This window comes from Asparagus officinalis, chromosome 6 (genome assembly GCF_001876935.1).
Source record: "Asparagus officinalis chromosome 6, Aspof.V1, whole genome shotgun sequence".
NCBI lineage: Eukaryota > Viridiplantae > Streptophyta > Magnoliopsida > Asparagales > Asparagaceae > Asparagus > Asparagus officinalis.
In genome coordinates, this window is record NC_033799.1 from 3,759,724 (window position 1) to 3,787,235 (window position 27,512).

General features: G+C 35.8%; 1 protein-coding gene across 2 annotated transcripts in view; it reads left to right on the forward strand.

Annotated features, from left to right (window-relative positions):
• Positions 609-27,512, forward strand: part of LOC109844532 (pentatricopeptide repeat-containing protein At4g21880, mitochondrial-like) — a 32,418-nt gene continuing 5,514 nt past the window's right edge. The window contains exons 1-12 of one of the 2 annotated variants that reach the window (XM_020413602.1): positions 609-830; positions 1,694-1,744; positions 3,428-3,478; positions 4,644-5,240; positions 6,633-6,812; positions 10,491-10,555; positions 13,693-13,800; positions 16,819-16,932; positions 17,319-17,414; positions 19,324-19,422; positions 20,420-20,539; positions 26,900-27,004. In XM_020413602.1, coding sequence (XP_020269191.1) covers positions 4,655-5,240; positions 6,633-6,812; positions 10,491-10,555; positions 13,693-13,800; positions 16,819-16,932; positions 17,319-17,414; positions 19,324-19,422; positions 20,420-20,539; positions 26,900-27,004 — 1,473 coding nt within the window. In that variant the 5' untranslated portion in view covers positions 609-830; positions 1,694-1,744; positions 3,428-3,478; positions 4,644-4,654. The remainder of the gene's footprint in view (positions 831-1,693; positions 1,745-3,427; positions 3,479-4,643; positions 5,241-6,632; positions 6,813-10,490; positions 10,556-13,692; positions 13,801-16,818; positions 16,933-17,318; positions 17,415-19,323; positions 19,423-20,419; positions 20,540-26,899; positions 27,005-27,512) is intronic. The other variant, XM_020413603.1, reaches the window with a different exon arrangement.

Below are 27,512 nucleotides of genomic sequence, written 5' to 3' on the forward strand. Positions count from 1 at the left end.
GTAAATTGTGGGGGTAATGGAGCTTTGCTACATGAATTCAAAATATGAAACCAACATGGAGAACATGTGAGGCGTCTCCCTTCTATTGCATAATAAGCTGACCATCATTAAACATGGATCTAAAATATGAGACCAACAGGGACCAATGGGGACATGTGAGGTGTTCTACTCATATTGCATAACGAGATGGACATCTCATTATGCAATAGGAGGGGGATACCTATTGCATAATAAGAGGATCAGCTCCTATTGCATAATGATGATCAGCTCATTATGCAATAGCAGGGGGATAGCTCACATTTCTCATTTGATCTCATATTTTGAGCGTTTGAAGAATTTTTCGTGGTAATAATAACAATAATAGGGAAATAAATAAATAAATATAATCTGTAAATTTCACAAGCGGCTCGAAGCCCCACTCGACGCTCACACCTCCTACGGCCTTCACGATTTTCCTCTTCCCAAAATTTCCTCCGATTTCTAAATTCGAAACACAACGAAAACCCTCGAATCTCGAGCGAGCTCAATCAAGTTCTCGCTCGCTGCCAATGCGCAAGAACCTCTCCAAATTGTTCGCTTTCACCGCCGCCGCCGCGCCGTATAGAAGCGCATCGATCAGAGAAACCTCTCAGGCGCGGCGGCGGCGCGGCGGATCATCGCGACGGAGAAGAAGATATTGAAGGACCCCTACGTCGCCGCTTCCTCTTCGAGCGTAAAGAATTCGAAGAAGGAGAAGAAGAAGAAGCCGCTTATCGACGTATCGTCTCAAGTGCTGTCGAGGTTGAAGAAATCGGCGTCCAAGAAGAAATCTAGCGAATTTTCAGCTCCTGGTACTGATTTTTAGCGTTTTTCTGGGGCAAAATTTTGATTTTAACAGGACACACTACATGTTTGATTAAATTCCTTAAAGAGATATACGATATATTTTTCGGGGAGATAATTATGGAAGGAAGTTTTAGTGTTACTTTCATAGTCCAGCTAATTTTCTGCTATTGGTACTAATTATTGTGTTGTTATGTGGTCCAAGTTGTCATTTTGATGGTGCACTCTTCCTGTTTGATTAAATTACTTAAAGAGATACGTCTAATATACTTTTCTGGGAGAAAAATTATGGAAACCAGTTTTAGCTATACTTGCATAATTAGAAGATTTTCTGCTTCTGATACTAATTTTAATGTTTCAGGGAGAAGTTGTGATTCTTTATTTTTTTTATTTTTTATTTTTTGTGCAGTGCATGCTACCTATTTGATTAAATTCTTAGAGATAGGCACTGTAGCTTATCTTTTGGGTTTTTTGTGCAGTGCATGCTACCTATTTGATTAAATTCTTAGAGATAGGCACTGTAGCTTATCTTTTGGGGAATGGATTTTGGAAAGAAAAATCTTAGGATTAAATTCTTAGAGATAGGCACTGTAGCTTATCTTTTGGGGAATGGATTTTGGAAAGAAAAATCTTAGTTGCATAATTCATTCTTCATGATGATTACTTTTTGATTACTTCGAGCTTGACTAGTTCTTGCAAACTGAGGGATTACTATGCACTCTTCGGGTGATTAACAAATAGATATATAAATGGCAAATGTTTTCAGTACAGGTATTCATTACTTTAGATTAATTTAATCACATTGAGCATTAATTTTCCCCATATAACTGCTGATTATTTTGTTTACTTTATAATTTTTTTTCTTTTGCAGAAGAAGATCCTCAAGCAGAAGTGTTAGCACAGATACAAAACATTCTTGGAGGTAATTTTGTGTTTCATGAGCCCATACTATGTTTGCACACCCAATCAAAAAGTTCAAATGCCGCATCTATACATACTTGCATTACAAGTTAAACTGTAGGCTTGCAGCTTTTGGGAAGCTTGTAGAACAAACTTGGATAAGTATTAGTGACTCACTAGAACATTCATGAACAGAATAAATTTCTTTAGTCCACCAGAGCTGGAATCGGATTGGGTCCAAGTCCCTGTCCACTCCTGGTAAAGACTGGGCTTGTGGCCACTGGCCAGTTGGGATACTACTTCCAACCGTTCTATGAAGGGTTTTCAGGTTTTGGGTCTTAATAGACCATGACTTGCATAAATGCAAATCCAGGACCAACATGTTTTATCTTAGGAAGAGAAGTATCTTTGGAAGTCAGTTGTGTCTATTTTAGCAATCAACTATCAAAATAATGTTTCTTATGAGAATGCTTATATAGTAGAGTGCTTTGATTGTTATTTATAGACATAATTATGAAGGATATACATGTTTCCTTTTTCCAATTTATTTGATGTACATTTCGGAAGATGGGTTTATATGTATTTTCAGTTTCCCTCCTTTCGAGGTGCCACAATGACTTGCAACACCACTTGCAACACTCCACCTGTCTCACATTCCCCCTTTCTTGTTTGGAAAGTTGCTTCTGAATGTTCTATTGAACGAGCTGTTACTGAAATTCCTTTTTTTCCTCAATAATCTCAGCCTAGGAGTTTATGTGTCCTAGCTGTTAATTAAGCTTCTGAAAAGATGATATCCAAGCTAAAAATTTTAAGTTGCAAATGAATTAGTGCTGTAGTTTTAAACTTTGGTCATGGTTCCTTATTTATTTATAATAGGATGAATTTCTGATTGGGTACCATTAGGCTAGTATATTCCTTGACTTTTTGATGAGAAACATGAGTTTTTTACTGCATGTTTTGTTAGATTCATTTCAACAATGAAATTTGACTTTATTGTGGTGACCTTGGATGTTTTTCATTCTGGTCTTGGTTGTTCTATTTTCACTATATTCTAAGATTGAATATTTTTAGTTTTATCTAATTATTGTTATTTATAACTTTCTCAAATTCGTTTGAAAAAATTGATATTTTGCTGTCATTAATTCTCTGCATTGAAGAATTACAACTAAATTAACATTTTTCACAATACTACACTAATTAAAATTTTAATTCGCCTTTTATGTTCATTTTCTTTTTCACTTGTCAGAACCTTCATTTTCTTCCTTTTTGGGGCTGAAGAGATCATAAATGCAGCTTTGGTTTTGCCATTCAGGAGTGCTTTTTTCTCTCTCCAGTGATTCTGGTTCCACAAATATATGCGCGAACTCTCACACATAAACACACGTACACATTCTCATTCGTCCATTCACGCTCGCTTACACAAAGGATTTCTGCTTTTGTCTTTATTTTAGGGTGACTGAATGTGAATATTAAAAATACTTTAGGCATTTGATTCTGGGTAATTTATTTTCAAGCTGAAGTATTCCTATATCTTTAACCTTTGTAGTTCCTTGGATAGTTCATTATACATATAATACTGCATTGCTTTGATGTTTAGTTATTATTTACTTGGAAACTCCTTTTCATTATTTAATTGTATAATCATAATGATCCTCAGCCTGTCCCATCAGAGTGTGGTTATTTTATTTATTTAATTTTGTTACAGCAAATAGTTCTGAAGCAGAATCAGCCGAGGAGCAATGTTCTTCTCCAAGAGGTATGCTTTCATGACGTTGGTTCTGTATTGTGTTTACAATGTGAATTTGGAGACATTGACAAGCTATCACGCTCTTTACACTGCTTCTGCAATTTACTATTTGCAATATGGATCTGCATCACTGTTGAATAGGAAATATGAAAACTTGAAGCTTATGAAGGCATTTGAACAAATATTCTTAAGTAAATAAGATAATAAGGAAGCATGAACTGAAATGCTCAAATGAATACTTTTTTTTATTAAGCCCTCAAACACTCAACTTAGAGAAGGAACATCTAGATTGAGGGCTATAAGTGATGCAGAACTGAACAGATGAGCTTTGATTTGATCTAATCTGAGACCTCCGTTGAATTTATCTGAGATGAACAAAGATGCTGGTGAATAGTAACAGGAAAACAGTAATCTAGGTGAATAATGCGCAGGTGAATAGTACATGTAAGCAATTACTTTTGCTTTTTTATTTTTTGTTGAATACAAGACCAATGAAAGGAAGATAAAGAACAAGATAAAATTGGTTTTAGATTGGATTCACTTTGTTAGTTAATCCGTTCACACATATGCTTAACACTTTTGGCTTCACACCAAGGATAGATGGCTTCATGCTGAAAAAAAAAATCATGCAAGATATGCTTCAACTCTATTTTGTATTCATATTTCTTCATAACTTTATCAGTCTCTAAATACGATGAAAGGTATAAGTATAACCCATATTATAGGGCATAAAATCATATCTCTACTAAAATTCCAAATACAAATGAACTTCTATCTACAATTTTGAGTTCCAACTTGTCCTATCTTGTTAGAATTTAAATGCAGATAGAAAGTCGACTTTAAAATTTAAACCTAATCAATAATATCCTAACAAACTTATCTATCCTAACTAGGCTTTCCACCGAATGAGTACTCTTCAACCAAATTTGGATTTGACCTTCAAATTGTCCTACATCAATAAGTCTCAAGCCATAGAGTCAGAAGAGGGTTGATGACTTGACGCAATGATGACATTGGTCACAATAACTTTAATGATGGCTTAAAAATTATTTTTTCCTGCAACTTTTTTAATCTGTGCGAACAGACACACACATATATTGGGGATTTCCTGTACTCATATATAAATATATGCACCTATATAACCATTTCTGTGGAATTCTTTATTTTTTTTCAGGTAGCAGCGACATGATGGCCTCACTTACACCAAAGAATATTTTAGATTCATCATGGTTTGCAAATGGGGAGATTTTCGACGCACAGCAGCGGAAGGAGTTATCACGAAATAGAAAGCAGAAGTTTCTATTCAAGGGTACAGAGTCTTATAAGTTTACTAAGCTAATGAGAAATTGTGCAACCAAGTTCGGTCCCGACTATACTCTTGAGGTTTTTGGTAGAATTGGGAGAGAAACAGGTATCAAAGATTACAATGCTTTAATTAAACATTGCATAGTTAAGGCAAGACAAAGTAATGGTGAAGCTTCATCTGTCCAGATTGGAAAAATTTATCAACTATTTGTTTCCATGAGAGAAAGTGGTTTTCCAATCGAAGAGGCGAGTTTTGGCCCATTTTTTGAGTATATGATTGACATGAAAATGGTAGAAGAGTTCCAAATTTTTAGTGAACTAATAAAAGATGCGAATCCTGAATCTTACTCCAGAATAGGTTACTATGAAATGCTTCTTTCAATTAGAGTTGGTGATGAGGATAAAATTCATGAGCTCTGCAATCCTTCTGGAGTTGCTAGTAGTGAAGAGTGCTATAACTTAGCAGGTAATGGATTTTGCATCCTTGAATTGCTTTCCTTATAGTCCCTCTCCTTCTCCTTGAGTTTCCCATGCTCATTTTTATTTGATGATGGTATGAAAACTTTATAAAAATTACTAACCTTCATGTATAGTTTTCCTCTATACATTTTTTTCTGTTCCTCGTTATTTCTGAGTGTTGTAGAGTTTTAGTGAGATTATGGATGCATATAGAAGAAAAACGGTGTCCATTTTAACTTCTGCAGAAAGCTAGTGCTATTTGATTTTAAGTAACATCATAGAAAATATATAGCACTGATGATGCAACTCCCTTCAACTAAAAGAAAAATAAGATGGGACAATTTTCCTGGATGCATACCCTTCTATGGCCCTTGTATTCTCTTATTATCATTCTTTTAAAACTGTAGTTAGGAATGCAGAACTTCATCTTAGAATTTTCCCTCCAAGTCTCTAATGTTTTAGGATCTTAGGGATGCTTGAATATTTTCTGATGCAGCCATACTGTTTGAATTGACAACTAACAGTAAGTGCAGGAGGCTTCTGGGACTTTACCTTAGTATATAGTAACAAGGGGATAAGATGTGATATTGCATCAAAACACATTAGCAAGTTATATTACTGACACTGTCACTTTATCTTTTCTTTAGTCATGAGTTACTGTTTACTGTTTGTTTCAAACTTCCATCACGCAGATGTAGGAGCTGCCTTATGGCCTTCCTATTTCTTATTTCCCATCAGATCAACATTAAATAGAATTCCATTTTCATGCCTGAGTATCATATTGCATGCTATTGGCTTTGTTATTCTAGAAGCAAATCATCTGGGTTCATGTGTTTCGACAAATCACGTGGACCTTCAACCACTAGATTCCATTTTTTTAGTTTTTCAACTACGTCGTTTGTTTTGAAATTTTAATTTATTAAAATATGTTGTCATAAATTCTAGAAATAGTGGACGATAACATCTTAATTTCATAAGGATAGATTCCTGTCAATGATGAACATCCTGAAAAGATGGTGGCATTCTCTATATATCTTCCGGACCAGCTGGAGGCAAACATGTGCAGTAGGTTTCTGTATTTAGTCTTGTGCCAATTCGTCCAACCTTGACAATAGACTTTGTTTTCAATGCTTTGATTTATTATCTAAGCGAATACATTTAGTTCTTTTCTACAAGCAGTGAACAACATTCCATCTAGTGTCCTGTATATATTTAAAGTGCTTCTCTGCTAAATTTTTCTGTCTGCCATGTTTTAGTGAATCAAATTCACAGAATATTAGGTTTATCATGGAAATTTTTTGGGAAATCCTTCAAACTTTGTTACCTTTTGTCTAGAAAAGTCCTTTAAATTTTTATTTTATTTACTCTTGTATCTAACCTGTATCTATTCTGGCTGCAGTGAGCTATTTATTGGCATTTTGCGATACTGATAGGAAGGACGAGCTTCTGCAATTGCTCGAAGTGGTTGATATATTGTCGATTTCATCATTAAAATATTTATCAAGTATATTTCGGTCGTTAGGGAGGTTGCAATGTGAAAAGCTCATGAAGAAGTTCATTTTGGCACTGAAGACCTCAGGTAAGCAGTCCAAAAACTCTGGTACCTTCCTGATTTTATAATGCATAAAGGTATACTCTCTTGCTAAATCATTGTGTATGCTCATAGAGAAATAACATTACCCATAATACAATGTTAGAGAATCTTAGGCCATTCAACATTTACGTGATATACACTTTCATGTTTGTTACTATTTTCAATTCTTTTATTAATTTGTTAAATTTAGGGATTTAAATTGCTTTATGTATAATTTTGTCTGATAGAATCAAAGCTCAAACGTGTCAGTAGGATCCCTTTCAAACTCCCTTTATTTTCTATTACATGCATACGCAAGCTCCCTTTGTTTTCTATTACATGCATACGCGTTTACACATACGTCTATATGTATACATACACAAACACATACACATACACATACACATACAGATACGAAGAAACATATACAGCATACATGTGTGTGTGTGTGTGTGTTCGGATTCTATAGGTAGAATTTTACCCTAAATCCTATTAATTGAAAAGGATACATTAGAAGCTCAAAATTATTAATCTATACATTTAATTGTGGATTTCAAAAGAAACTATATGGTTTAAGCATCTTTTAACCATGATAAACACCATACAAAATGATTGTTTGAAGTTTCTAAATTACGATCGAAATCATAGCTCTTGATCCAAGTAGTGTGAAGCCCTTCTACACCAGATTTATTGGTGTTTAGAATATTCTAAAATGTGGAATTATAACTCATTACTAAAACTGCAATTTTAGGCTCAAAATTAGAAGGATCAACACGGTGTGTTTTTCTTTCAGAAATTTAAATGAGTTCCATTATGTTTAAAGTTTGGATCTTCCTTTTGAGTTAACTTTTGGGGTGATAGAACCAAAGGTCAGATCTTACCTTGGAGATCCTATTCTAATGGTATATATGCATGTATATAAGCACACACACTTGAGAATAATGTGTATCAGTTACCACAGGAGGAAAAGCTTCTCCTTGCCGGCAAAAAGTCATCCTTTAATTGGATGTTGTCATGGTTGCTAACTTGCTATCAACTCTGTTTGCCTGGAACTTCAATACACTAAAAATCTTGTTCATTGATACTCTTTGCTTATAGATTTATACTAGTGTGAACACCGTGCAAAGCACGGCATATTTTTTTCCGCTACAGTAAGCCCGTTTTTAACTGCTACTATATTTTTGAATTTTTTGAATTGTTACAGTATCCCACCTCTGCTACAGTATTCCCGTGTGCTACAGTTTTTCAAAAACCATAATGTCCAGCTTTATGTTTTCTACAGTATTCCCGTGTGCTACAGTTTTTCAAAAACCATAATGCCCAGCTTTATGTTTTCTACAGTAATAATACCACAATAAATATTACCGTAGCATGAATAGTGAATCTTGGATTCTCCCATTTGTATAGAGGAGTAGATTTGAATTTTTTTTATTCTAGTATAATTGTTAATTTTGCAACCATCCAATGAAAGATTAAACTATCATGGTAATTACAAGATTTTTGGTGTATCTAGTTTCTACGTCATGGAGAGCAACAAAAATGGTGCTGATCTTCCAACCAAGGGGTGGGATGTTGATTTTTCATTGCCATAGGAGGAAAATTTTATCCTTTATATTTAAATGCTAAGCTTATACGTAGATTTCTATAAAGATTTTTAAGGTAGGTTTATGAGAAAAAGGACGCTTTGAAACTTGAAGGAAATTGTAACCTTAATTGTACGTTTTGCATTCAAAAACCTGTCGTGAAATGGCTGTTCAATTAAATCTGAGAATATTATACTGAGGAGTTTCGGTGAAACCTAGCAGAATCATGATGCTAATCTGTTAAACGCAATTTTTACCGATATTTGAAAATTTCTGAAGTATAAACATTTTGGATGGTAAGTACCTTCAAATCACTACAATCTAAGGGAAAATATGTGGTCATACTGTTAATTATTCTACGTGCTTATAGATCAATGTATCATGAGTAAACTTTTATTTATACTGTATCTGGGGGTTTTATTTGAATATGTCCATCCCTCCTATTCTCCATTTTCTCTAGTATATTTGCCCATGCAAGTCTGGATTCCTTTTCAAGTATTAGTCGAAGGGTGCCACCATCGGTAACAATTCGAGCTAGATAGTGAAATACTTGTTTATTCAATTTTTTTTTCTCTATTTGAAATATTCGGATTTTAGCTGTTGGAGCTCATTGATTATTTTCTTAGATACTAAGAACAAGATTCATGTAAAAAAGAAGAAGAAGAAGAAGAAGAAGAAGAAGAAGCAGATTTTGATTGACGAATGAAAACTAGTTAATGAATTATAAAGCCCAGGAAGAAGAAATTTGCAAAATAGACCTATTTTGCTAAATATTTAGCAAAATAGGTCTATTTTGCAAAATTTTCAGCCCAGGAAATGTCCTGAGGCTATGAGACTGTACTAATGTTTGTCCATGGTGAGTGAATAATTTTTTTTCCATTTACCAGAAAAGAAAGAAAAAATATATTGATTGATGAATGAGAATTATTAGTTCCTTTTTTCTTCCTCGAACTTTTGCCTTCTTCTAAAGCATTGGCTATTATCTGATGTCAGAATCTGAAGGTTTTGTCAGACAGGAACAGATTCTTCAACAAGATTGAATATTGATCCGGTTGTGACTACACTTCATTTCCCTCACCACTAGATCCAAATCCCTTCAAGAGAATTTCAATCGTAATACATCATATCAAATTGCACCATGCCTTATGAGAGAACAACTAAAATATGTGAAAAGAAAACATTAATGCTGAAGCAGTATCTATTCCTTTATACAAATACCTTTATACAAATAGGAGGATCATAGATTCACTGTTCATGCTACTATTAATGCTACAATAGCATTTACCGTAGCATGATTACCGTAGCTAATAATTAATTGAAAACACTACTGTAGCAAACATGTATACTGTGACATTTAAAGGTACTGTAGCAGAGCGGGATACTGTAGCACTTCCAAAATTCAAACCATGCATATTAAAAAAGCGGGATTACTGTAGCAAAAAATACCGTGCTTTGCACGGACCGCAAACTAGTTAAGGTTATATAATACACTGGTTTCTTCTTTCTTTTGTATTTTTTTTACTTACCAAATTTAACCTTCAAAACCATTATCAATTACCTTTGCATTTGATATATAAGCCTTCTACTTTTTCAAAATGTAGCAACCAGGATATCTACTACCCTCAATTTGGAATTTATATGAAATCACTAATGTCTAGGCATAATCCTAAGTTATTAGATATGGATATTATGTTGTTATATTACTTACACGTCTGTAGGTGGACTTGCAGGTCTAGTTGGATATCTGTTAGTTGTATGTGTAGCTGAGAAATCTTTACATCGTATTTGCTTGTCATTTAAAATGTACAATCTCTATGTAGTGTATAAGTGATCATTCATTAATATATATAGTCTCATGGTATCCCTGTTAAACATAGCTTGACCTGTTGACTTCTTAACACATTGGACATAAATGCACAGTTATTATCAATCTGTAAGGGCCGTTTACAGGTCTGCCTGCTGATAGCAGATTCCTACTGCAACATTTTACATTGAATTGTAATTTTTCTTATTCCATCAACTGACTACTAACTCTAAAATCATGTGGTTTTGAACTTCTTATGTGACATGGTAATTGATATCTTCTACACGGTGATCCTAGAAGACGGAGAAAAGAATGTTTCGCCCCTCATCTATGAATATGTTTCTAGCATTCCAAATTTAGAGGTGAGAAACTTCTCATGATGCTGTATTTCTTGTTGAAAACATTGTTATCTCTTTATCATGTTTGAAAATTTGTTATCAGCACATTATTCTTTGCTTATACATGTTCCTATTTCAAAGTATTATTTTTTGATTAACCACCAATCATGTAATTATTCGCCATCGTTGTGTATGTTTTTACTCAGCTGGAGGTGCGCGTGAATAACTACCAAGTAATTATGCTTAAGTTTTGAACTGTGTTTGGCATTTCTTATAGTCAATGCTTTAACAAGTTTTAAGCTAATAAATGTTTTTTTGAGCCAAATTTGGATGTCTGAGATCAATATGTAAAAGCTTTTGGAAAATGCATATTGAAAACTGTGGTTGGGAGAAGATAAGATTCTCAATTTGGCGATGCATTGTTCATCCATGAGAGCGATCTTGTGTCTCCTATTTTTCTTCTTCCAGATCTATTATAGACTCTACTTTTATCTGAATTTCCTCTTCCAACTTCTGTTTCATGGTACTTATTTAAAATTTTTCTTGCATACCTATCTTACCTGAACTTTTGCTAATGAAATTCTGTCAAATATTTAAATTTAGGGGTTTTTGTCTTTTAACACAAAGTTTTATTTCCACTTATTTAAAAATCCACTCACTTCCATAAACACCCATACACCCAAAGTACCCCATGTACCCCATGTAACTTATTTATAAACACAAATTTGTAGTATACCCTCAAACTTTATACTATATTTTCCAAATAAATTCTCAAATCTCAAAATTTCCCTTCTTTCCCAAATAAACCTAGCACTTCTCTCTCTTTCTCTCGTCCTTCATTTCACAAACGTTAAACCCTAAGAGTCGATTCCAAATTCTAGGCGAAGTCAATCCTTAAAATCCACTGAAACTAAGTAGGTAATAGCATATAATATAGCTCTTTATTGGTTCCGGGACTACATGAAAGGAACTAATAGTGTGTAATATGTTGTCAAGAAAATTATTGGAGAAAATAGAGGAAGACTAAATATCCATTGGTCTAACTAACAGAAAAATATGAAAAGCTTACAAGTTATTAATTTTTTATTGAGCAAAGTATGACACTGTATTCGAAAACATAGCTTCTTATGAGCAAAGTATAGCACCATAGATAGAAGTTTAACTCCTTATAACAAAATTGTATCTCTTCGTCGTCGTGGTAAAGCTCTTTATTGGTTCTCGGACCACAGAAAAGAATATTTAATGATTGCAAATAGAAATCACATTAAAATCATAATTGTCTTTTATGAAGAGAAATATTAATGGAGGAGTGAGATTTTGTAAGGAAGAGAGGGGAAATTAATAGAGGAAAGAGAGATTTTGAAGAAGATAAATATACTAAATTGGACTTTGGGGAGTGAGGGGAGCAACACACGAAAATGAATTTCTCCCTGCATCACCATTAATGCGGTGCGAGTGGAGCGTGATCGCTGTTTAGAAGAAGAGAGGAAAGGTGGATTTTTTGATTTTTTTAGGGAGATCCAATGTAAAGTTTGAGAGTATTCTACAGATTGAGTTTAGAAATAAATCACATGTTGGGTTTGAAAATAAGCCTTATGAGGTACTTTGAGTGTTTGAGGGTATGAGTGTTGATGGAAGTGAGTGGGTTTTTAAATAATAAGTAGGGATCAAACTTTGAATTAAAAGACAAATCCCCTTAAATTTATAAAAAACTTAACATCCAAAGTTGCCAAACACTTTATCAATATGATTTTCCTTTTCCCCAGAAACTAAGTTTGATATATCCTTTTAAAAAGAGATTATCTTTAAGCAAAACCAAAGCCAAAGACACCCTTGTCTGTTTTCTTCTATGGAACAGCTGGTATTTGTAAGCATCAAGTTAAGCCCTCCATGTCTCTTTCGTGGCTTTAAATTAGGAATATGACCAAGGTCTCAATTGTCAACTGTTCTCCTATAAATGCTACTGCAATATTAGTTACTAAAAAAACAGATATCACTAGAATACAGATAATATCTGAAGTTATTCCATTCTGATATATGACGATGTCCTCTGCAACAGTAGATATCGATAAGTGTGTTTTATGTGGAAGACCCTGGTCATCTATTGAGAGGAAGAAAGTCAGAAATTATAAACTATGGAGACACAAAAATGCTGAACGCTGCCCGCGTCACGATAATATTCTTATTTGGTGGTTGGACAATCATTTAACTTTGTGGGTCACACATTTGTTGGGGTGTATTATTTTGAGAGCATTGAAATATGGAAGAGTACTTATTGCTTACTTTTGTTATGTTGTACTATAAAAAAGATAGTACTTCGGGTTAAGCTTTCTAAGAAAACTTAGTGTGGATGATCAATATCTTCAGACCTCAGTAGCAAGGATTGGTCTCATATAATTTCTAGATTTGTGATATTTGTAATGCATGTATGCATGTAATAAGCAAAATAACCAATATCTTTATGTGGAGGGATTCAGAATGGAAGACAATTATTAAGGAGGTTGCATTCCCCCACCCATGACAGAATTTAACTGAGAATGCACAGCAGTGGTTATTTGTGCATAAGATGAATTCTGCACATGTGCTAAAACTAGGCACTTTAAGTCCAATAGCATGGATGATAGTAAGGATATGTAGTTTTGTACTACTTGCAGTTTGAGCGGCATTTTTGAAGATAATATAAGTTATCTAAAAGAAAGTCGTAATACAATACTAGCAACTCCTAAAAATCTAGCATTAAGCTAATGCTGTTCTCCGAAAAATTTGTCTAAACCAACACTTCTTTTTTTCTTCTTATAACCAGGAGAGAGGTTGACATCATTCGGCATGAGAACATTGCAATGGAAGTAATTCATATGCCTTTGCATCATCTGTTAGACAACATCTGGTTGCGTACATATCATTTGTACAAATTTTAAATAAATAATGTATTTATGTATTAATATTTTCATTTTCTCATTTCAATGGTGAAACACACAAAAATATGTGATTCAAAGTGCATGCAATGTTTATGACTCTGCCCCCCTCTAGGTCGTATGGTTTTTATCGTTTTTAATTTTATTTTTTCATCACTTGAAATTTGTGATTGTCCATTGGCTGCTCCCTTCTTATCTTTCTTTTTTCATTAGTTTTCCCCTGACAATGAACCTTCTATTTCAAAGGTTGAAGAAATCATATCTAAATTCAGCAACTTACATAAGGGACTTGAGGTGTGCCCATCTATTGTATCATGTGAGATGCTTATCAAGATTTGTTGTACGTCGTCCAAGGTATGGATCTACTAGTCCAAAAACATGGACACGTTGCTTAATTTTTTGTCTTAATGTTACATACAGTAAAGCAAAAATGTGACAAACATAGCCGAAAATAATTTTATCCTTCCTCACTTTCATTTATTCTTTGTATAGTATTACTATATTATTTTGTAGTAATATTATTTTGTAACTTTTAGATGTAGTGAATGATTGGTGTGTGGACGATTGGATCTGAAGTTTTTAACTGCAAGAGGCAATCAGACTCCACTGAAAGCCTTGAGATAATTGGAATCCATTGAAAACCTTGAACACAGGATATAAAACGAGGGCATATCTTATTGATAACCAAGTCTTCTGAAAGTAGGAAACTTCCTTTATATACATGGAGTACAAGCAATTTATTAAATCTTACATAGTTGCAAAAAGGAAATGATCAACATGCAAATCTCTAAAAAAAATTCAAGATAGACAAATGGTTCCTGTAGGCTGTCTAAAAATCACAATAGATAGCTTATCCCCCATCAAATATCGATGATAGAAGTTACAATCTGACGACTTCCAGAATGCCATAATTTGAAGACTTTCACGTAGATCGCTGAAGGTTACAATCTGACGACCTTCACGACAACTGATGAAAGCTCTAATTCAACAGCCTTCACAATCAACATCAGGAGTTACAATCTGATAACTCTCATATTTTCAAGGAGCCAAGACGAAGGTTACAAGGTGACGATCTTTGCAACGCTCTAGCAAAAGAGACTACAAATTGACGGTCTCTTCATATTAAAACGCAGATATCTCTCAAACCGTAAGGAATTTGGCAAAACGGAGGAAGCGAACCGAAGCCGTTGGCATGGTTCGGATGGCTCCGTCTCGTCGAGATAGCCGATTTTCATATATAATTCGTCCAATTCCGACGTACGGTTTGAAAGTTATGACCTGTTCTTCGCAGCAAGTTATGTTCTGAAGTCCGTCTGCAAGACCGGACTTCGTCAGAACATTGGACTTAGCTTGAAGCTCGCCAAGCCCGCCTAAGGTTCGCCTCTGCATTACAGAGTCAAAGCGCACATGCTCAACTCTGCGTTTTCAACATCAAAACGCAGAGTTAATCGCTAAAACAGCACAACTGTGCGTTTTCAGCCTTTAAACAGGCTCAACTCTGCGTTTTCAATCTAGAAACGCAGAGTTAATCTTTAAAACAGCACAACTGTGCGTTTTCAGCCTTTAAACAGGCTCAACTCTGCGTTTTCAGCCTAAAACGCAGAGTTCATCTCTAAAACAGCACGGCCTGTGCGTTTCAACTCCCAGTGAGCGCCCAACTCTGCGTCTCATCTCCACGACGCAGAGTTAAGGTCCGAAACGCAAGCGGCCTGTGCGTTCCAACTCCCAGCGAGCGCCCAACTCCGTGTCTCATCTCTAAGACGCAGAGTTAAGGTCCAGAACGCCAATTTAGGCGTTTGAGGACTCGTTCAAACACGAACTGAACAGTTCCAGGAACTGTTTTTTCCCCACGATTTGAGGGATTTCCGTCCCACTTAGGAGCGGATTAAGGGGGCAGTTACCACCCTTAATCCCCTATAAATATGAGAAACTCAATTGAGTTAAGGAAGGGGGTTTTGTCTCATCAACGGAGGGAGATTCGGTCAAGAGCTAGCTTGGTTGATCGGAGGGTTTGACTTTTTGGATCTGAAGCTTGACAGCAAAGAGGAGCCTTCATCCTTCGGCTGGGATTTTGGAGATCGGCAATAGGAGCTTCTTCATCCTTGGCTTATAACCGACTTTCGGTTAAATCAACTCTTCCATAGAGTTTCAAACTCATTCAGAGTTATCAAATCGTTCAGAGTTATCAACTCGATCAGAGTTCAAAACTTGCTTTGCAAGTCCTTCTAAAACTCGCTCTGAGTTATCAACTTGTTAAGAGTTATTTTCAAACTTGTCACGCAAGTTCTTCACAACGTCAAATCGTAAGGAGAAGACCATGTTCTAGTGAATCAAGACGTGCGGATCGTCAACGGAGAGCAAATTCGACGCGAGCATTCGAAGGAAGCACTCCATCGCCACCGTGAAGAACCCCCTTTTAAACAAAGGGGAGAATCAAATTCATTCTCCTCTCTTTTGTAATCAGGAAATCCAATTGTAATCGAGATTGAGAGAGTTGTAATCATTCTTTTTCTAAGCAGTTAGAGAGAATAAATCAAATACGATTCTTTCATTATTTCTTTTACTACAAATTTTCCAACAAACAGTTCCTAAACAATTTAAAACTTCAAATGAGTTCAATCTCAACCTATACAAACTATCCTACACCTGTTCTCTTCACTCGAAATGAACTTGTACTTGTGTTTTGGTTTAACTGATTGTCTACTTATATCAAACAGTCTGGCCAAAGGGTTCTTCTTGCTTTTTGACCAAACATCACCTTTTTTATCAGATGCTTGAAAGACGAGTAGCCTTTTAGTAATCTCGTTTTTAGCACATGTGAAATCCTCCATGGAAATCCCTATCATCTTTGTGTTATATACAAAACAATTCCTCTTGGAATATGAATCTCCAAAGTTAACAAAAAAGTTGTAAGTAATAGCTTTGTGATTTGCTGATTTTTATCTTCCTCTTACCCATAAACTTAACTCCATTGTTTCTATTAAACTCTAATTGCTCTTCTGCAACAATTACTTCTAGCAATGTTTCTTGAATCTGTACTTGATCTTCAATGATAATGCTTCTATTTTCTTCAGGTAGATTTCTGAATCCATCTTTCGTTTCGTACTTCTTTACATACTAAAGAATGTACATGGTTGTTGTAAGGTTGAACCTAATCTGTATCCTTGTTGATTCACAATTCTTCTTGACTTTTATAAGTTCAATGATCAGTGGATTGGTCACTAGATGATTACATACATAATCAACGGCATAAAAGATTTTTTTAATATACTTTTTAACATCTTCTTGACATTCAAATTATGATTTGTTTTACTCACGTAGTATCGGATTGATTTTGTCTCATTCTTGATCTTGTATAACTACTGATTGCAGATACGTGCTGCCGTTGAAGTGATTGAACTTATATGCCAATCGGGCTTGGATATCCCAGATCATTTTTTTGATCCACTTTTACATGCCTGCGAGCGAAGTTGTGAGTTTGACATGGTATGTTCTGAATATTTTGCGATGTCCGATAGAGAGTATTTGATTTGTGTAGCATCTGTATGCAGTGTTTACCAAATAACAAGCCCCGCCTAACATGCACTAGTTTGTGGTCACCCAAATATCAATGTTTTCTTTTATTTCCTCTGTACTTCAGTGTTAACCATGTAATTTTGGATGCCCATTCTTTTATAACTATCTTCTTCTGTAATTCTGATTCTATTCAACAAGAAGTCCACCTTACCTAACAGGGTGTAATTGCTTCCTTTGCAGCAGAGATCTATGCTGCAGTGCCAATATTTTAGTTTGTAAATTTTTTGTGTGATTAAGTGTTAAACTTTGTGTATTTGTAGACTTTCTAATTGATTTCTATCATTTCTGTAATTAAGGTTCGTCCAATTTATTCAGTGATGTCCCGACATAATGTGAGACCAAAAGAAAAGACTTTCAAGAGCTTGATAAGCTTATGCGTGAGAATGAAAGATGTAAGTTATTGAAACTTTCTCATTTTGAATTATGATTTTTCATTCTAACTTCCATGTTCATGATAAGAGCTTGTGATTAAGGATCAGGATTAAATTATAAAACTTTTCCGTTTGATCATAATTGTTCACAAAAGTTTCACATGTGCGGTTGTTTCCTTGTTGTAGAACTCAATTTGGTATTTATGTTTTATTTCAATTGCATATTGGTAGTAAAATTACCTTGATCAGATGTAGTTTTATTGGAAGTGAAATTCTTTGCCAAGTTTATAGTTTAACATAAATGCTTATATTCATATTTTGATAATTACATTGAAAAATTTTCATCTATTTTTGTATGTGCATGGATATTATCATTAAGTTCTATATGCATGCATTCGCATTCATATGGAGTGGACCTGCACCAATCAGTCAGTTGGGCAGTGAAGGTAAGGAGTTTGATGTTGCTGGTTAGATTCATCATGATGTTGGAAGTACCTGCTTTTGTCTCCTTCTGTTTTCCACACGTGTGAAGTGTATATACTGAAAATGTTTGTTGTTTAACAGCACATAAGTGTCTCTGGACTTTCTCGTTGTCCCATTTATCAACAAATGTCATTGCAAGACATGCCTACTTTACTTCTCCTGTTCACATTACTTGTCTACCTATCATACACTGGTAGATAAATGTCTTGTGGGCCTGTTGTCTCATGAATCTGAAGTCCTTGTTGGTATTTATCTTCTTGTCGTTCCTCAATGCAGGACCTTTTCCTGCTATCCTTATGGGTGCTTCCCTCAATTTCTTTAAGAAACTTATTCATCTCCATGTCCTTGCCCCATGTTACCCTTGCTACTAGTTGTAGAAAAACTTTCGTGTAGTTACTACTTACTACATATGTAATCTTTTTACCATCCTATCAATCTTCATCGTTGAAATTTCTATCATCTTTCACAGTGTGTGAATTTAATGTAAGAAGGCATTGCGTACATTCTTTGTTCACAGTCTGTTTAGGTAATACCATTTCCCTCCTTTTTAAGAGTAAAATGGATATGTGAATGTTTTTATCTTTTTTATCACAATCACTCCTCAGACATGTATTAGATGTTTTCTCTCATTCTCTCTTCATGAAATCTTTTGATATTTAGCTTAAACCGACGTCTTCTTTCTCTTGCCACAGCACATTGTGCGTTTTTGTTCTTCCTTGTGCTGTTTGCTCTGCCACTTGCAATACCATAGTTAAAGCTAACCCACTTGATCAAACACTATTAGAACTGTCTTCTTTTCCAGTTCGACTTCAGGTATATAGTTGCTTGACTATAAGAACCCTTTTGTCTGGCCAAAAGGTTGGTTGCTTTGCTAGTCTGCCTCTCATCTATTGTAAAAGTTTACCCTCCAGTAGACATGTCGACAAGTATTGCTTTTAATTTTTGGTACTTCTACATATACAAGCTTATTGTTACTAATTTCCTGCCAACTTTCTCCTTGTGTCTTGGTTGATTGTAATAAGCATGATATCGACATTGTACTTTCTACATACGTCTCCCAGTTCATTGCTTGTTCACTTTTGATCTATAGCAACCATTTTCACCAAGTAATTGCTCTTCCTGTTTACTTCAAACAGTCATTATTATTATTATTTTATTATTTTGAATGGTTGAGGAGTTGTTTCTCTTCTTTTGGTGGTTATTTCATTAGATGTTGTTACTTCAGAACTGACCGTAAATGCAACATATTTCTTTTTGAGCATTTCTTTGTTTAAACTACTGCATATCCATGCTACTGTATCAAGTTTTATTTTGCGTGAAGTGTTTTTTATCTGGAGACTGCTAAAATGTGATCGGGTTAGTAGGTTTTGTATTTACTTGTGGATCTCAGTGTACACCATCTAAATATCACTGTATGTTGATGCTTGTTGCTTTGTTCATTGTGCAGTTTGAAGGTGCCTACAACTTATTAGCAGATGCAAAAGAGATAGAAGGGGTGCCAACCACAAGAATGTATAATGCTATTATGGCTGGATATTGTAGGGGGGCAAGTGTTTCAATCTGTTTTATTAACTTTTTGACTAATTAATGCTCGCTCTCGATGGATTTCATCCTTTATCATGTTCTCTTGACTATAATTTTCATGATGATGTACATCACACTGTATTTATGCAAACTTCTATTGATGCACTTTCAGTCCTTTTACGCGGAACGTTCTTTTAGTGCCTGGATGTCATGTTAAAGCCAAATTATTGTGTAATAATGCTGTAGTTCATATGATCAAGATCCTCATATTGTTTTCTTGGCTGTGATTATGCATCCCTGAGAATTAGTGCCATGCAAATGACATTAGCTATAGGAGCACAAACAGAAGCTATATGCAGATACCAGTGAACTTTTTTCTATGCGTTGCTCTCCCACACGAAAAATATTGCAAGTAAGTTCCAGGTAGAAGGCACCGGTTGTCCACATAAGAATGGCAAATACTGACGGGTAAGGTGCCCTTACCCTTAGCCTAGATATAGTATGTGTTACCCTTGTCCTAATTGGCAAGTGAAAAGCAAATTATCTACCCTGGTTAGGCGGTGACACCTTTCGGGGGAAATTAGTAAAACAAGCAAAGCACTAAAAATTATTAGCAAGAATCAAAAGATTGCTTCTGATATGGTTCTAAACTTTAATGATTCTAAAGTCAACATGCCAGCCTTTGGGGGTGGGGTTGGGGTTTGAATAGGGTATAAATTAAATCCCATTTGTTGTCCTTTAAGTTTGCCATTGTGATGGTATTGCTGTAGTTTTTGGTTAGTAACCTCACATGTGAGATGATAGCCTTGTCAATGATCTACATGCCAGGTTGAAGTCAATCCATCATTATGAGCATCATAGTTTTGTTTACGTAATCTTAGCATAATGACTTGGTGATGACAGTGGAATTTGTAACTCCCCCATGCTGCTACTTAATGGTTGCTTATAATAAAAAATCTTTGTTGACATGTTTTCTACTATAATGGTTAATCTAAACTCTTTAACTTAATGTTGTGCAGAAAAACTTTGCTGGAGCTTTAATGGTTCTCAAGCAAATGGAACATGCTGATGTACAACCAGATTCTGAGACTTATTCTTACTTGATAGCTAATTGTGAACGTCAAGAGGATGTTTTCAAGGTTTGTCAGCCATCCTTATATTAATTAGTCTCCAGTTTTGGTCTGTCCACTTTATTTTCCTTATCTCCGTTCAGGGATAACATTTGTCGTGGGTGAGCTCCTTATCTCCTTCACTATCTTTATACAATCATTTTAATCTTTAGACATGTTGGATGATATATCATGAGACATAGTGTTTTATTTTGGCAACATATATCTGCAGGCATTCTTCTAGACTTGGGCATGCACGTCAGTACAGTTTATGTTAGGATCTAGATGCAGACCTGGACTTTTTTATTTGGGGGTGGGGGGTGGGGGTGGGGGGGTATGGTTGCAAGCTTTTTTCGAGAACTACAAATAATCACAGAATCATGCAGCGGAAATAAATAAAAGTAAAGAGCAAACAACCACAACCACAAACACGCGAGGTTTTTATAGTGGTTCAGATAAATCCTACATCCACTCTTCCTCCTCGTCAAGATGGGTTTCCTATGAAGAAATTCATGGATCACAACCCAATCCAGTGAGTAGCTACAAGAGTGTACACTAGATTCACCCTATTCTAGTCGTCTTTGCCAAAGATCCTACCATACAAGTGTAACCTTAGACCTGTCTAGTATCCCCAATTCCTCAATTAGCACCGGCTTGAGTATGCCGTACAAACCAACCTGTCACACGATCGTAGAAAAAATTGTTATAGATAACAATATTGTTTAAGCACAACTAGCAAGATCTTAAAGCCCTTTTGTAGTAAACTGTTCGATGAAAGATTCGGATTGAAGATCTGGAAGAACGATGTTAGTGATGAAGTCCAAGGGCAGCACTCGAAGATTGATGATCACCTGATGAAGAAAACAACAAGGATGCAAGCTAAGAAGACTGAGGGAGATGGACAAAACTTTGAACCCTAGATCTCTCTCTCTCTCTCTCTCCCTCTCCCTCTCCTGCTTTCTTTGTTTTTCTCTCAATTATGTCAGAAAACTTTATGAAAATGAGAGAGGAGATCCCTATACTCAGCTGCAACGAACGACTGTGGTTAACCTTTGATTCAAATCTAACAGCTCTAATCTCATTGATGAGCATGTTTCATCGATGAGTATGTGATGAGGACATCCAGGCACGTGCATGGGACTTTCGCCGTGTTTATCAGCGTAGGAGACGACGTATTCCAGCCGCACATCAGATCGCAGGGATATGGTTCTGATATTTAGATTTTTTTAGTTATTTTTCAGTTTAGTAGTTGGTTTTAGATTAGAATTGTTATTAGTTATGTAGTTTGTTATTGGATAAGATTTAGAGAGATTTGATTGAGTTTTTAAATTCTGTAATATTCTCTATATAAACAGTTGTAATCAGAATTAAGAAATCAATGAAAATTATTGAGATTTAGTTGAAATTACCCGTGGCTTGAACGTGTGAAACGTGGGTGTGAAACCCTAGATCGTCGCTCCCTCTTCCTGTTCAAGCAGCCGCCGCTTCCCCTCGAATAGCCGCCCAACTCCGCCGCCCCTCCCCAATCGATCGTCTGCCCTCGTTTTCCTCTCAAGTTCGAAGCAGCCCCTGAAGCCCTAGTCGCCGCCATCATCCCCGTCGACGAGCACCTCCAGCGCCGCCTGCACCTCCATCCGAGTCTCGAAACCCTAATCGCCGCCCTCAGCCTTCGCCGCTCGACAACCACAGTCGAACTTCCCCTCCTCCTTCACTTCCGACAGCGCCGCCGCTACCGCGTCCCAGACCCGCCCGTCGTCGCCCTACCCGACGAAGATCGTCACTTCCGACAGCGCCGCCGCTACCGCGTCCCAGACCCGCCCGTCGTCGCCCTACCCGACGAAGATCGTTGCCGTTCCTCGTCCTCGAGCCGCCAACGCAAGCTTCTCCTCTGATCGGAGTTGAACCGAACAGGGTTTTGGGCCTAGGTCTTTGAACAGACCCGATCACTATATATATTTTGGATCTGGTCTAGTTTGGTTCATTGAGTTTGGTTCGGTTTGGGTTAAGTGTGATCTAAAATTTGAGTCGTGATCCATTGGTGTATGGCTGACCCTGACGCTGAAGATAACGACCTCGTGCTTGATCCAGAGACTGGTATTGTTGATTTGCAGCTTTCCTCGTGGTTCGATTACAGGACGTCCGAGAGTGTTCCTGTACGTCGAACGCGTGACTCATCAGCTTGTAGACAGTGTGGAGAGCAGTTTGGGCATTAGTTCTTGGCACCGACGTTTTCATCCAGATACGCCGCTTCATCCCAATTACGTAGCTCTTGGAGGAGAACTCCCGCCACTCACATTTGGAGTTTTTACACCGCCTCCAGAGGATCCTCCCATCGAACCAGTCCAACCCGACGAAGGTTTAATTTTCTTACGCCCAAGTATTTTCGGAATTGCTATTGCGTGCATGTTATTCTCAATCTTAGTATCAATTGCGATTATGCTGTATCAGTTTGAATAGTGAGCGAGTGATTCTGTTGCTGAGTATTTCTGCTTATCTAAATATTACAAATTGAACTGTATTAAGAGAACAAATCATTACATTAATTATCAGAATAATTTTACAAAGGTTCAAACTTAGTACATTGCAACTTTTGCTTAAAAACCATCGTTCGCTTCATTTTATTCTTGAGCTTCCTGCCTAGATTGATCGCTGATTTGGTGAAACATTGTTGTCGCTGATCTTGCACCTGCATTCACATTGTTTCACATCATTTTTACGCCACTTCATCCCAATTACGTAGCTCTTGGAGGAGAACTCCCGCCACTCACATTTGGAGTTTTTACACCGCCTCCAGAGGATCCTCCCATCGAACCAGTCCAACCCGACGAAGGTTTAGTTTTCTTACGCCCAAGTATCTTCGGAATTGCTATTGCGTGCATGTTATTCTCAATCTTAGTATCAATTGCAATTATGCTGTATCAGTTTGAATAGTTAGCGAGTGATTCTGTTGCTGAGTATTTTTTGCTTATCTAAATATTACAAATTGAACTGTATTAAGAGAACAAATCATTACATTATTTATCAGAATAATTTTACAAAGGTTCAAACTTAGTACATTGCAACTTTTGCTTAAAAACCATCGTTCGCTTCATTTTATTCTTGAGCTTCCTGCCTAAATTGATCGCTGATTTGGTGAAGCATTGCTGTCGCTGATCTTGCACCTGCATTCACATTGTTTCACATCAGTATGCATTCTGATCGATGAGTTTTTCATGGAGAAAGTCTGTGGACTTTTTCCGTATCGATAAAGAATTACAATCGATGACCCTGATGACATACTCATCTATGAGCAAGGATACTCATCAATGAGTATCTTTGCAAAATTGCTCTCTGGACTGTTCTCTCATCGATGATGCTTTACAATTGATGCGCCTGGAAGCAGCCTCATTGATGATTATCTTTGTAGAAATTGTTGTTGAGCTGATTCTCGCTCCTTTTGACCTCAATCTCGATTCTAACTTGTTGTAACTTGCACAAAACATCTCAAACACATATTAGAACCAAATGAAGGTTTGTTACTTGTCAAACTAAGTCAATTATACAGACATGGTCCTAACAGTTTATCATTGATTCCAGATCTTCATATTTTTTAAATATGGATGAAGTTAGATGGATGGTCTACCTGAAAGTACCCGGGGGGGGGGGAGTGGTGAATAGAGTATTTTGCTAATATAATCTGATTTCAATGCCAAATTAAAACTTATTAACTAATATATCATAACAAAGTGATATACAATGAGATATGCAAGGATATACAATTTAAACAATGAGTGATATAAACAAGGAGTATAAGATATGAACAATAAGAGCAACAAACGCAAACAAAGAAATTGATCACGGAGTTCGGTTGACCCACGGCCTACGTCTCCGCTCCTCACCCTCGAGGAGAATCTCCACTATCTCAAATAAATCAACTACACAATCGGTTTTCCAAGTTCACCAAAAATTTTTACAACTCTCACAATTGCAATCACACAACACACTTCTCTAAGTGTTGGCCTAGCTCGTGTCACCTTTTCTCAAGTGTTCGGAATAACAACCTCCCCCTATGATTTACTACCGACGTCACTCCTCTTGGAATTAACCTCGTTTTTCACCAACCACTTCTCTAAGTGTCATTGTGTATTACAATGTATTCTCAACAATTTAGTACAAGTAAAGATAATTTTTTCTCTAAACAATACGAGAACTAAATTAAGCCCACACTTAATTTATCACTCACCACAACCAAAATTATACTTAATATGAAATACTAAAAGCTCAATAGGTTGTGTGTGCAATCAATGAGTAAAATGAAATGATACTTAATATGAAATACTAAAAGCTCAATAGGTTGTGTGTGCAATCAATGAGTAAAATGAAATGTAAACTCAATTTATAATCTAGCTTAAAAGCTCAATAGGTTGTGTGTGCAATCAATGAGTAAAATGAAATGTAAACTCAATTTATAATCTAGCTTAAAAAAATAATCAACAATAAACATATATAAAGCTAGAGATTGAGTTTAGTAAAACTTCTCTGCAAACAAGAGTGATGGAGATGTGAAATTGAGGCTCAAGAAATTAAATTAATCTCCTCCTCTTGTGAAACTCTCTTCACATAAACGCACTTGAAAACAAAGACCCAACCCAATAACCCAAAGAAATTATATATACTTACATATAATATATAGCCATATACTAATATATAAGTATATACTAATACATATATAAATATAATAAGATTAATCTAATTTTTAATCAAATTTTAGCAAAAAAAAAAAAAATACAAAATAAAAAATACAAAAAAATTCGGGCTGGCTTGGGGCCCGGCCCGGTTTGGTCCCGACCCGGACCAGGCCCGGGAACCCTGGGTCCGGGTCCGGGCTTGGTATTTTGCCCGGCCTGGACCCGGAAATCCGGGCCTGGCCAGGCCGGATGTCCTATCTACATGCTATCACATTGGAACATATAAATAAATGTGTACATCAGGGTCAGGCAATAGAACCAAGCTAGTAGGACATGCCTTCCCACTGGAAGTGATATATTACTCTGCAGCCAATTGCCTGAAAGAAAATTGGGACAATGTTGATTATAAAAATAAAATTAAAACCAAAGTCGCTGGGTGGTCTCGCATAAGTTTTCATGTACTTGTTGTATTATTTTTAACAATTGCTGTCAGAATATAGACGATCTATGAATTCAAGAAATGCTAGTCCTTTTGTATATTGTTAGATTTTTTTTCCTTATTTGCATTTTGGCAGGTAACCAAATGCAGATTATTATAGATCATGAATTTGATAGGTGATACAGGTCCCTATAAAGACGGGGCCCACTCATTATGTCCCTGGGACCATGTAAACAATTTGTGAACTACTTCTTCAAGGGGACCTATAATCAGTTGGCCCAACATTCCTAGAGACTTATATTGAGCTAATGTCAAAATAAGCTAATTGATAGGGGCTCGTTTCCAAAACTTCCATTTTCTTTTCCTTTTATAGCTTTAAGCTTTCATTTTAAGTTTTCAACGGTTATATAAGAATATATTTGTTCACAAATCCAAAAGTTTACATTGGGAGGTGGAAGCCCTGAGGCGGTTAAGAGAAATGCTATGAAGTTGATTGCAAATATTGCTTTTGTGCAGGGAAATTAGGGATATAACATGATAAGCACTCTTGAGGTGTTTTCAGAATTTTCTTTTCCTTTATATTCCTACGCTTTAACTGTTTGGTCATGCATGCTTATTTTGTTTAGGCATCCAATAGGTTACATTGAGAGGTAGAAGTAGAACCTTTGAGTCATTACAGTGGTAGAAAGTTATTTTGTCATAGTTTTCATGACTGTTGCTTCTCTTCTTCCTGTTAGCACACTATGGTAGCAGACATACCTGACTCTTATTCTCCATAAGAATGTATGTATTGTTAGAATAACCAACAAAAGAGACCACTTCGATTCAGCACCTGATTGCTGACACTCATGTGAAACTTAGTATGATGAGCTTTTTGCAATGTTTGCTAACAGTACTCCGATAAGTAAGCTACAGCTAGGTGCTTGGAAACAATTCCACTAGTTTAGCCCTATATCTAGTGATATTTGCTATTTTTATTTCATTCAATTCAGTTACCATGTATGTTTGCTTTGCTTTAGAAATAGAAGTCTCTAATTTTAAGATTTCTGTACCTAGATTATTCACTTTAAGTATAATAAATTTATTTTAAAAATTATATCATGTTTTTCTTTTCTACTACCCCTTAGTGCATGGATGGTGCTGATCAGAAGATGTGTTCTTTTCTTATGATTTTATTTTCACAACTTATTTTTGGAATTCAAATTCTTTTGTTGTTATTTGCTAATTACAGATACTGATAGATGAACTTTGGCTGAGATGTAAATATTTGAATCATTTTTGCAGTATCACAATGAAATGAAGCTTGGAAGAATTGAGAAAACAAAATATGTCTACATGTCATTCATTAATGCCTATGCGAAGTTTCGAAACTTTGAATTGGCGAAACAGGTAAACCTATACCATATGTATACACGTAATATTGTTTTCTCAATTCTAATTGTTTGCAGAAGTTTATTTATTTTGTCTTGAGGTAATACATGAATCAGATTATTTCTACTACTTAGCAGAAGCTTGCTTCTCTATATTGATTTACATTTTTTATGGAAAATAAATAGTAAACGATCAAAATTTCCTCAATGTACCCCTTACATTGGTAGTCATAGTAAACTCCTGTACATCATATACTTGTATGCCCTCCACCCCTTCCATCAAAATGGGCTATCATGTGACATAATTATGCCATTTCATACTTATGATGAAACATCTTCAACTATTTTAATGGTTATAAATTAGATGAAATTTACATTTTTTCCGCGATACTCATGATGAAACATCGTAAACAATTATGATATGTATTTCTATAGCTTTCAGAAGTGGGTATAAAGCCAACATTGTAGCCGAATGCTGGTCAAGATAAGAGATTATTTCAAAAAATGATATGTTTTATTTGGGTTTG